A 12,500-nucleotide genomic window follows, 5' to 3' on the forward strand; every position below is an offset into this window, starting at 1 on the left:
ACAACCACAATCGTAACAGTAAGCGCAAACAACGGGGTGGCCAACCACCCCCTCCCCCTTTCCCCCCTTCCCTCTCCCCCTCCCCCTTTCCCCCCTTCCCTCTCCCCCCTCCCCTCTCCCCCCTCCCCTCTCCCCCCTCCCCTCTCCCCCCCTCCCCCGTTTCAAAAATGAGGGTTCCGCTTAAATATTCTTTATTACTTCAAAAGTTCTTTTTATCGCTTCAATTTAATCTCGAGCCAGTGAGGTCAAGACTCTGGAATTAAAGAAAGTGAAATTCACGGTTTAACTGCAGCCTTGCCTACTTGCTTCCAAACTCGGTGTGTATTATATACATTGTGTTTGTGTGTGTGTGTGTGTGTGTGTGTGTGTGTGTGTGTGTGTGTGTGTGTGTGTGTGTGTGTGTGTGTGTGTGTGTGTGTGTGTGTGTGGTTTGTAAAAGAGATGAGACGCACTCAAAATATTTTTTCGTTAATTAAAATTGTGGATAAATTGTTAATAATATAGACAATATGTTGGTTCCCAGCCTTCTAAATGAATATATATGTATGTATGTGTGTGTGTGTATGTGAATTAGTATCTAATAATATAGATTTAATGTGTCGGTTCCCAACCTTCTAAATGAATGTGTATAAATATATATATATATATATATATATAATATACTGTATAATGGTGGGGGGTGTATGTATATTCACATATGTAACCGAGAACATAACATTGAATAGATGACAGAGACTATCAAATAAAATATTCATATCATCCATTGAAAGGGAACCTACTTCTTCATCTTCGTTTTCTTTTTCTTTTTCTTTTTCCATCTTATTCTACTCCACTTTCTTCATCTACTTTTTCTTCTTCATCTTCATGTTCGTCATGATCAATGCCATCTTCTTTCTTAGCTTTGTGCGTAATCAAGACCTCGAAGTCAAAGCGATGAAATAAGAGAGAAGGGAAGGAAATGATAAACTAATGTATGGAAGGACGAGAGAAAATAAGGGAAAGTAGTAAATAAACAGAAAATGAAAACAAAATGAAGGAAAACACAAAGACGATGTTCTGAGATTAAAAGACGCGAAGAACATAACTAGATTAAAAAGTAGTTATAGAACAATTAGTTCCATGAGCCTGATGTGGCATTTGCACAGTGAAACAGATGTGAAACAGGTGCGGAACAGAGGTGAAACAAGTAAAACATGCGAAAAATATGTGAAACAGATGTAAAAGAGATACGAAACAAACTTGAAACAGGTGTGAAACAGGAGTGAAACGGATGTGAAATAAATGTGAAACAGATATGAAACAATGTGAAACAGCGAAATAGATGTGAGACCGATGTGAAACAGATGCGAAACAGGTGTGTAGTGGTGGCAACCCACAAGAACAGGTGCAGATACGTTGTACACCTGGTGGCGTCATCGGAAGCTCTCGCATTTACTTAGTTATGGGTTCGAATCCCGCACTCTTCTCCAATTCCCAGAATTTACTGTGGGGGCACACTAGGCATTTCTCGGTAGCATGCTACTTGCTTTTGCTACTTCGTTTGAGTATAAACGACTTTGGTTGCGGTCTACTGTTTTTTCAAATTTCCAAATGTCAAATTACTCTTGCGTCATCGAGTGAGAAGCTCAATGAGGAACTAAGAGAAATTAAACCTAAAATATGAATGTTAGACACATTGTCGAGATGTTCTTACGGAAGCTAAGAATATTGTAACCGAAGATGTTTCTACTCAAACTAAATAGCAAAAGCAAGTAGCATGCTAGCCTAGTGTGCCGCCATATTTACCTGCCCCAACACTCCTCAAAGCGCATAATAGGGCAAAGGTGACGGCTCCGGCCGCAGTTAATCGGCGCCTCCTGGCGTAGGCTCTTTGCCTTCTAATTGGATGGAGGACCATCTCTCATGTTGTACAATTGCCCCCACTCTACTGTCCACCATATGTACTTGCTTTGGCTCCGGATGATTTTTCGCCTTCAATCATTGTGTTCTTTTATTCATCTATTTATTTGTGTATTAATCTATTTCATTTTATCTGTTTATATATTTATTTATCTGTTTATCTATATATAATTAATTTGTTTATCTATTCATTCATATATTTTACTTATTTGTTTTTTGTTCATCTATTTATTTATTTATTTGTTTAATTTACTAAAGCCGGGTTTACCATCAGACTAATTTTTCATCTCTTCTCTTATAATGAACAGTATATATACATTTACACACAGACTGGTAGACACAGACACACAGATTGGTAGATACAGACACAGACTGGTAGACAAATGTCTACAAACTAGTAGACACAGCACAGACACACAGGTAGACACAGCACAGACACACAAGTAGACACAGACACACACAGGTAGACAAAGACATAGGCTGTTAGACACACACACACACACACACACACACACACACACACACACACACACACACACACACACACACACACACACACACACACACACAGACTGGTAGATAAGACATACAGACAAAAAGACACACAAGCAGGTAAACACACGTACACAAACGGGTAGACACAAACACACAGACTGATAGACAAGACATACAGACAGACACAGACTAAGTAGACACACATACACAAACGGGTAGACACAGGCACAACGACGGAATGTTAATTCGTCCTTCCATATGCACGTAGTAGGAAGACACGGTAGATATTTGTATATTAGGGAGCAGTCTTCCGCTGGTATGAAGTCACCCCCATTTGTACACATTAAGGAATCTCGTTCCTCATTGTGCCAGAGGTAGACGGGGAAGGTGTTGGTCGTGGGATGAGGGGGAGGGGAGTAGTGGGATTGGGAGGGGGAGGGGAAGTAGAGGGAGAGATGGGATTGGAAGGGGGAAGAGGGAGTTGGCGGAGAGAGGGGGTGAGGAAGAGGAGAGGGGAGTGAAAGGGGGGAGAGGGAATGGTAGGGGAGAAGAGGTGGAAGGGGATAGGGAGTGGGAGGGGAATAGGAGAAGGGAGGGGAGAGGGGAGGAGAGGTGAGGGATGGGGAGGTGGAAAGAGGAGCGTGGAAGAGGGAAGCGGAAGAGAAGAGAGGGAAGGGGAGAAGAGGAGAGGGGTATGGGGGAAGAGGGGAGGGGAGGTGGGAAAAGGAGAGGAAAGGGGAGAGGGGAGGGGATGAGGAGAAGGAGAGGGGAGGGGGAAGAAAAGAGGAGAGGGGAGGTGGGAGGAGAAGGAAATAGGGAAGGGGAAGGGAGGAGAGGAGAGGGGAGTGGAGGGGAGGGGTAAGAGGAGAGGAGAGGGAAAGTGAAGGAGGAGATGGGAGGGGAGGGGAGAGGAGGGGAAAGGGGGAAGAGGAGAAGGGAGGGGAGAGGGAGACACCAGCGGCAGACGATTTCAACTCACCCGGGGACAAAATGTACTCATGTGCCAACGTACTTTAAACCGTTATCACACTAGGCTATTTTTCCTTCAACTGTTGGAACAGATTTGTAGCCCGAAGTTTTCTGGGAAGGAATCTAATATGCTGGAGGAAAATAACTTTCCTCCAGCATATCAAATAACATTCAATGTTGAGAAAACAAAATAGTTTGCCATAGTTACTTTATGGCGGAAAAGGTTTCTGGAGGTGGGTGGTAGTACCACCGATGAATCGGAGGTTGGAGGAAGAATAGCCCATTGTGATAACCCTGGAGGCTCCTGAAGCTGGGGCAGACTCTTCAGGGCCTTTGAAGACCTTTCGGAAATAAGAACGACGACGGCTTCAGAACGGGAGATCCCGAACTCCCGAAGCCCCGATTGCAAACACAAGGAAAAGCCGCGTCACACTGGGCTGCATATCGTCAACTTTTCCGAATTTGAATACCTAGAAAGACTTCTTTTTCTGTATTCAGGACTTCCCTAAGAACACTTCAATAAAGTGTTTAATATTCGAATTGTAATAAATCCTCTTAGTTCGTAATTCAGATTCTCGGAAAGAGTAATTCATTATTTGGAGGTTCGAACAGCAAAAGAGTGTCTCTTTAGTCGTTTCTACTCAAACGAACTCGAGAGAATTGACGACAATTTGCCCAGTGTGGAGCGGCCTGGACTGTGTACCGGAGGCGAAGGAGGCCGTGTAGACTCCGAGTTTGAAGGCGAGTAGTCTTCTGGAAGAGGCTGTTACCTCAGGGGAAGGTGGAAAGGCAAACAGGAGACAGGGTAAGAAAGGAGATGTGATGCAGAGAAGAGGTAGGAGGGCAAAAGAAGGCAGACGGGGAGGAGGAGGAGGGGAAGGCGGATGGAAGGGAGGAGGAGGTGGAGAACTAAGAGGGGAAAGAGAATCAGGAGGAGGAGGAGGAGGAGGAGGACTAAGAGGGGAAGAAGAATTAGGAGGAATAGGAAGAGGAGAAGGAGAATTAGGAGGAGGAAGGGGGGAAGGAAAATTAGGAAGACTAAAAGAGATGTAGGAGGTGGAGAAGGAAGAGTAAAGGGGAAGAGGAGGAGGACTAAGAGGAAAAGAAAGAGGACGACTATGTGAAGAAGGAGGAAGAGTAAAGAAAGAAAGAGGAGGAGGACGTACCGGAAGAGGACTAGAAAGAATAAGAGGCGAAGGAAGAGGAGAAGCAGCGAAAATATTTGGAAGATTAATAGTCACAGTAACGATAACAGCAGCATGGAAAAGGAGACAAAAATTGAGGAAGAGGAGGAGGAGGAGGAGGAAGAAGAGGAGTATGAGTTGGGAGGTGGAGGTAGAGGAGAACATAGAGGACGAGGAGGACAAGGAAGATGGAGAGAAAAAGGAGTAGGAAGCGAATGAGGAAGAGGAAAATGAAAAGTAAGATGGGAACAAATTGACAGTAGAAAAAAAAAATGTTGTGTGGATAAGGAGACGAAGGTAAAGAAAATGTTAGAGTTGGAAAGAGAAGTTGACAAGCTTTCCCAGGGGATTCAGCGACAAATCAGCCAAAGTGGCGATGGAAGAGAAAAGGAGAGAGAGAGGGGGGGGGGGAGAAGAGGGAGAGGTAGTGTAGAGGGGGGATTGAGTGGGAGGGAAGGAATGAGAGAGAGAGAGAAGGATTGATGAGAGAGAGGGATTGGTTGAGATGGAGGGAATGAGAGAGAGGGAGGAAAGGGAATGAGTTAGAAAAAGAGAAAGAGAGTGAGAGAGAAAGATCAAACAAAAGCCAGTATGATCAAAAACAAGTGCAAGAACAAAATGAAGAGCATGAACGAAGGAGGAAGAGGAGAGTGGGAGAGAGAGAGAGAGAGAGCGAGGAAGTGATAGCGAGAGAGAGAGAAAGAGAGCAACGCTCATACATTCTGACACGTGTCTGACGCAAAGTTGGTGTCTGCCTTAATATGCGTCCGACTCAGGTCTCATTTGGCACGACACAATTGTGCTCTGACACTCATGTGACACGACAAACACAACATTGGTCCTGCACAGCCAGTTCCCCTTGCTTTACGTAATCGAATTTGACCTTCATGGTTCATTGCATGACCCCCCTGTCCCACGCTGGACGTGCAGACTTCGCACATAAACGCGGTGACTTCCTCCTGCTTGGTAAATTTGTTTGCATGGCGAGAAATATGTGTGCGTGTTTGTGTGGATTTTTGATCATTTTTCTTATTTACTTTATGGAACTATTTTTTTTTTTTTTTTTTTTTTGCATTTGTCTTTCTTATTCATTTTATTTATTCATTTACTTTTTATAATTTTGGTAAGGGTGTTTACATGAATGTGTTTGTGTGTATTTATTTTTTATATATTAATTTCTTTTGCATTTATTTCCATTTCTCTTTTTTTTTTATTCAATTACTCTTTATTCTGCCTGGTAAGGTTGTTCACATGGTGAGATATGTGTATATCTGGGCCGTGAACTTAAGTCGTTTCGTTTTGTAGGGTCGAGATAGCGTGATTGGTAAGCTCTTTGTCTTATAAGACGCAAGCCGCCTAGGCAAGGGTTCGAATCCCAGCAGATGAGTTTATTTCCATATGTATATATATTTTTTCAATTATTTATTGTATTTTATTTGTCTATTTATTTATTTGTTTACTAACTTATTTGCATTTATTTATTTAGTTTTTATTAATTTCATTTATTTATCTATCGAATTCCTATTTATTTTTAGCATTCACTTTTACCTTTTTCATTTGTTCATTTATATGTTCATCTATTTTAATTTATTAATATTTGATAAATTTATGTATTATTTATATATTCATAATTTATTCATTTGCCTATTTATCGTTTGTCTATCTATTTAATTCATTATATATTTATCAATTTATGACGAGTTATGAATACATTTTGAAACTCGGATCGACCATACCAACTAGCTACTATAATTTATTTTAATTTATTAATCTTTATTCATTTATCTTTATTTATTTTATTAATTCATTCATTTACTTATTTACCAATTTATTATTTATCTATTTGTTAATTCAATTAATAATTTGTCTAATTATGACGGGTTGTGAATGCATTCTGGAACTCAGATCGGCCCAACTATCTAGCTAACACTATTCCATCTTCCGCGTAGTCGAGTTTGGTAGCCAAGAAAGAAAGTTCGACTTCAACAGTTGGCCGACTCAGCATTAACCGACTTGTCGACTCGTCGACACGCTCACTCGTCCACTGGCCAATACACAAGTTTGCTGATGTCGTGGTACCGACATGGCCTGCTAAATAAGATATCCAAAGTTCGGTCCCCGGCTAGGGTTGGAAAGCATTACAGCACTGGGCAAGGAATTGGTGTGTGTGTGTGTGTGTGTGTGTGTGTGTGTGTGTGTTTGTATGTGTGCGCGCGCGCGCGCTTAAGGTCACAGCATTGCCTTCGAGTATACATCGGGCAACATACAAATGTGTCCTCTCATCCGAGAGAGTAATAGCTGTCGATCACAAGTCAAGCATGTGATCGACGAGACTTCAAGGTTAGACCGGTGACATTCTCGCGCCTCGTCATCTATTCACCTACTCACTAACTCGTCCATTCGCCGACTTGTCTACTCGTCGATCCGTGCAGATTTGTCCACTCACCCATTTGCCAACTCACCCATTTGCCAACTCACCCATTTGCCACTCACCCATTTGCCACTCACCCATTTGCCAACTCACCCACCCACTCGCCCACGGTCCTGACTATTTGGGATAACTCATGGCACAGATACGGTGTTCTTTGACCACGCGAGCGCACTGCTGTCGCAGGGGAAGATTTAATCACGAATCTTGTACAAGAAATCTTTGAATCCTCCGACGCCGCCGCCAGAAGAGTCCGGCAGCGCGAAAAGTGTCGCTCCTCCTTTCTTTGTCGCTTCCTGAGAGAAATGAGATACAAGGAAGGAAGAACGAGGTACAAGAGAAAGAAATGCACGAGAGAGAGAGAGAGAGAGAGAGAGAGAGAGAGAGAGAGAGAGAGAGAGAAAGGCAGGAGAGAGATGCTTGAGAGAAAGAAGGGGAGAGAGAGAGAGAGAGATAGATAGAGAGAGAGAGAGATAGAGAGAGAGAGAGATAGAGAGAGAGAGAGAGATAGAGATGCTTGAGAGAAAGAGAGGGAGAGATTGAGAGAGAAATAGATGAAAAAGAAATCCTCTCTCTCCTTCCTCTCCTTTTCTCCTCCACTTCCTTGTCTCTCCTCCTCCTCCGTTTCCACTTTCTCCTCATTCTCCTGTCTCCTTTCTTCCTCTTCCTCTTCCTTTATCGCTCCTCCTCTTCATCCTCCCCAATCTCTATTGCGGGGGTCTCCTGCAATGTTATTTCCCATCTAGCCCCCCCCCCCCGCGCTTGCAAATGGTGCCCGGGACCTTGCGTACTGCCTCCTCACTGTGGACAATTTATGGCCCCCTTTAGGGCCGCATACCCCGCTGTGGCACGGTGGCCCCCCGATCTCGCCTCGGTGGTAAAAAGCTCCAGGGTTCTATTCCCCGGCTTGGTGAAGGACTGAAAGGGGTATCACACTGGGGTGTTTTTCCTTCAACCTCCGATTCATCAGGATGAAAATTATCTTCCTCCAGCATGTCAGATACCTTCCCGAAAGCTGCAGGTTGCAAGTTTGCTCCAACAGTCGGAGGAAAAATAGCCCAGTGTGATAGCGTCTTAAGATTGGTGGATGTAGACGAAGTTTCGCGACCCCTGGTGTAAACTCCTTGTTATATTCCACAGCTTTAGTGTGCGCTGGTAGTGTAATCGGAAATTTGCTGGTCTCGCATTCACTTCGTTGCGGGTTCGAATCCCGCACTCCTCTCCGATTCCCAGCAGTAACTGTCACCTGCCCCAACACTCCAAGCACTTAATAGGGCAAAGGTGACGGCTACACAGCGTCTCCTGGCGTACGTTTCTCGCCTTCTTCATAGACAAGGAGATCAAAGTTAGATTATACTGAGTTACTAGTGAGGCCCTGTTCACATTAGCGGTTTGAACCGCACAGAAACCGCGGCTGAACCGCATAGTCAAGGAAAAATTGCGCGGTTGTGTGTGAACGCCTATAGTGACTTACATTGTGATTGAACCGCCGCGGTTTCAGCCGCTAGTGTGAACAGGGTCTCAGTGATGGTTATTAGCCCCGGCTGTCCGAAGACCATTATGACCATCTTGGTGACAGTTATCTCGGTGGCCTACCCCCCTTCCCCTCCCCACCTTGCAAGTGATTAAAACCATGTAACGTCATCTGGTATGAAATTTTGATAGCTAGGGAAGATAGAAGCCTAATTTTTTCTTACACATACACACAAACACACGCACACACACAATACATACACACGTGTGCACGTACGTACACACACACACGCACATATACTGTACATTTCCTAAATGTATTTTTTTTCTGTTATTGATATTATTATTATTATTATTATTATTATTATTATCGTTATTATTATTATTATCGTTATTATTATTATTATTACTATTATCATTATTATCATTATTATCATTATTATTACTATTATTATTATTATCATTATCATCATTATCATTGTAACCCTCGGTTTATAGCCCGTTTCGATTAACGTCGTTCTGAAATTCGTCTAAGTTTAATTTCGTTTACCTTTATTGATGTTTTAGTTAATCAGGGGAGACTTCAGTTGCCTTTGCTTTTCTACAATAAATATTCCAATAATTTTTTGTCTGGCGAAGACTAAACTGTCTCACTCAAATAATAGGTCTTGGTCTGTCATGTCTCCTAAGATGCTTAAAAAAAAAAAAAAAAAAAAAACGGGAATCAATAGGTTTGCGATATTCCCATTCCAGCGTTGATCGCTTTCCATGTTGCCCCTTATTGCCGAGACCGGCAGCTGGAATTCCATGCGAGGAGGAACTGGATCGAAAGAATCGGGCCTCTCGGCTAACGACGACATTCCTCTTAGATGCAGGATGACGCTACCAGACTATTGGCCAACTTCCGGCCTGATTTTTTGTTTTGTTTTATTTGTTCATTAATTTATTTATCTATTTATTCATACGTATCTATATGTATGTTTATCTTTGTTTCGTGTGGTCATTTATTTATTTGTTTAGTAATGTGTTTGTTTTACATGCTTATGGTTATGTATAAATAAATTTATTAATTAATAGATTTATTTATCTGTTTAGGCCTACATATTCATTTGTGTGTATATGCATTTCTTGGTCTGTACACTTGTGTGTGTGCGCGCGCGCATGTATGTGTGTGTGTGTGTTTGTATATGCGTGTATGCGCGCGCACGTAATATGCACATACCCTCATGATTACTTCTAGAATAATGGATGACAGAACAACCTCACTCAATTTCCGTCATCTTTGTCTTCCTGACAACGTTACTTGATTGAGTTCCTCTTAAGGGTTATCACACTGGGCTTCCACGGGCTTCGCCAGCGCCGACATTTGAGGCCGGCCACATACGTGCAGTTTAAACTGACAGTTACAACTGTTCAGTTATAACTGTCAGTTGAAACTGCACGTGTGTAGTTATCTCAATGATACTGAGATACCCACACACGTGCATTTTCAACTGACAGTTGTAACTGTCAGTTTAAACTGCACGTGCGAGTTCCTTTGAGTTAAGACGACTTCAGGTACAATATTCTATTTTTCAAATATCCAAATATCAAATTATCTTAAGCTGAATGATGAACTAAGAGATTGTGAACCTTTACGAATGTTAGATGTACTGATCACACGTTCATAGAGAAATCAAGATTTCTGTAAAGGAAATCATATTCTGGTTATTCAAATGGAGGTCGGAGGTAGGCACCTAACTTACACTACGGAAAGACGAAGAGTGTGGGGTGATCTAATAGAGGTCATCATATTAAGACAGCAGGGTAGGACTCGTAGTAAAGGATTTAAATGGGATAAATTTTAAGTTTAAAAAGGAAACAGGAAAAAACTGGTTTACCAACACGATTGTTAATAAATAGAATAGACTAAGTAACCATGTAGTTAGCGCTGAAGCAATTGCTTGTTCTAAGAAAAGATTAGATAACTTTATGGGTAGGGATGATAGGTAAGGGATATGGAACTGCCTAGTGTAGGCCTTATGGTCTCTTGCAGTCGCCTCCATTCTTATGTTCTTAGTAACCATGTAATTAGCGCTGAAGCAATTGGTTGTTTAAAGAGAAGATTAGATAACTTTATGGGTAGGGGTGACAGGTGGTAAAGGACATGGAACTGCCTAGTGTAGGCCTTATGGTCTATGGGTAGGGGTGTCAGGTAGTAAGGAACATCGAACTCGTGCAGTCTCCTCTATTCTTATTAGAGGACATCTCATCGAAGCAGCCCAGCTTGCCTTCACCTCTTGTCAACTTCTTCCTATAGAGTATACTCGTAGACCATAGATCCTGCAGGCGCCCAACGCCTACATTACTGCCTTACTTCGCCTATCTCCTGTCTTACACCTCTTTTAAAGATACTAAACTCCAAACCAAAATAATTACCAGATTACTGGAAACTAAAAACCAGTCCCGAAATTGAACAAACCCGCAGGGACTCAAAAAAATCTTGTTCTCTTCTTTTCAGATCCTCCTGGTTGGCCTCGAGTGGAGGACGACAGCGGTCAGAGACTTGAGGGCACCATTGGGCCCTACCAGGATGGCGCTACCGTCAGGATGGTCTGTCAGAGTTCGGGAGGTAAGTTCACCCTTCATTGTCCCACAGTATCAAAGTTTCCATCTACCCTTGTATTTTGCATGTCATTCACCTCGCGGTTGTGTAGTGGATACCGTCTTGAATTCATGAGCAGGTGGTCGTGATATTTAGTCCCGGGACGTGCTGCGGACTTGCATTGTTGTTTCCCGACAGTCCTGACCAAGCGGGGAGTCGACCCAATGTCGGGGAAAAAAATGCTTGCCGTAACTGACAGGGCTGTGCCATACCAAGGATCTCTAACTTCCCGCTGCATGCGAATAGGATAGTGAGTTATTCACTTCATGAAACTTATGGTTCACACTCGGACAGGACATCTAAGTCAGTGGTTCTCAGCCTTTTTCAGTGCCCTTAGTACCCCTTGCTATCTCAGAAAAATTTCTCGTACCCCCATCCAATACAAATACAATTCAGACATATGGAAAGGGATTAGTGATACAAACCTTCCTTTGTTTTCTCATAGTAAAAATATAGTACCATGCACTGGCTATCATGTCTCGTACCCCCAGGTTCAAGGTTTCTTACCTCTTTGGTCAAGAACCACTGATCTAAGTGCTTAGTAAATACAGGTTGATCCAATACTGAGTGTGGAAAATCGATAGAGTTGGAAGTTGCTACGCAAAGTAATCATCGTGTGCGTCCACCACGCCAAGACCTCACGGCCTTTGTAATACAAATGTACATTTGACAAGAACTAAATATTTGTACATCCCGAGGCGGCCTTGCTGTGGATGTGCTGTGTCTTGCTGCAATGGGCGAGATGCAGGGATGACCCGTCATCCAGGAGGACCCAAGAAAAGAGGAAAGGAGGAAGGAATTGGTGAATGGGAGTGGAGTGGGTGGGGATGAAAAGGGTGGGAGTGAAATTATACCTTTTAACTTTGGCTAACTCCTTTGTAAGGGGGAAAAGCCCTTTATGTGTGTATATACATCCCGAGCAGCGACCCTTTGGTCCATAATGAAGTGAGTTGATCTTTTAGTTTCTTCTCGTACCAGAAGAAACCCCGTAGCCTCTTGTACTTCGACTGACTGGACAAAGCGATTCTTGTCAGCTAAGATCGACCTCGAGTCTTCTGTTGGTCGAGGACTTAACTTTGTTCAGAGTTCGCACTTTAGGGGCGAACATGTGTAACCTACGTATGAAACCTGACATTATGTAATTTTCATCTTCGTACACTCAACATAAAAATATGAGTAGAATATATGAGTGTATAAATTGATAAAAAGAATAGAAAGTATATTAGAATAGGTACAAAAAACACTGATGTAGATAAAATGAAAATAAAATTAGGACGTTTTAAAACACCACACCATCTCTGCTATCAGAACAATGAATATTATAATACGAATAGAATGAAATAGTACATGGTTGAATGAAAAATAAGAAAATAAATATATTTGATAAAGTGAATAACAATAAAATGAA

At 42.4% G+C, this 12,500-nt stretch overlaps 1 protein-coding gene across 1 annotated transcript in view; it reads left to right on the forward strand.

Annotated features, from left to right (window-relative positions):
• Positions 1 to 12,500, forward strand: part of LOC143035216 (contactin-6-like) — a 503,111-nt gene that overhangs the window by 176,070 nt on the left and 314,541 nt on the right. Inside the window, exon 3 of the mRNA XM_076201952.1 lies at positions 10,949 to 11,059. Coding sequence (XP_076058067.1) covers positions 10,949 to 11,059 — 111 coding nt within the window. The remainder of the gene's footprint in view (positions 1 to 10,948; positions 11,060 to 12,500) is intronic.

This window comes from Oratosquilla oratoria, chromosome 18 (genome assembly GCF_046742065.1).
Source record: "Oratosquilla oratoria isolate Oo_2021 chromosome 18, ASM4674206v1, whole genome shotgun sequence".
NCBI classification, from domain to species: Eukaryota; Metazoa; Arthropoda; class Malacostraca; order Stomatopoda; family Squillidae; genus Oratosquilla; species Oratosquilla oratoria.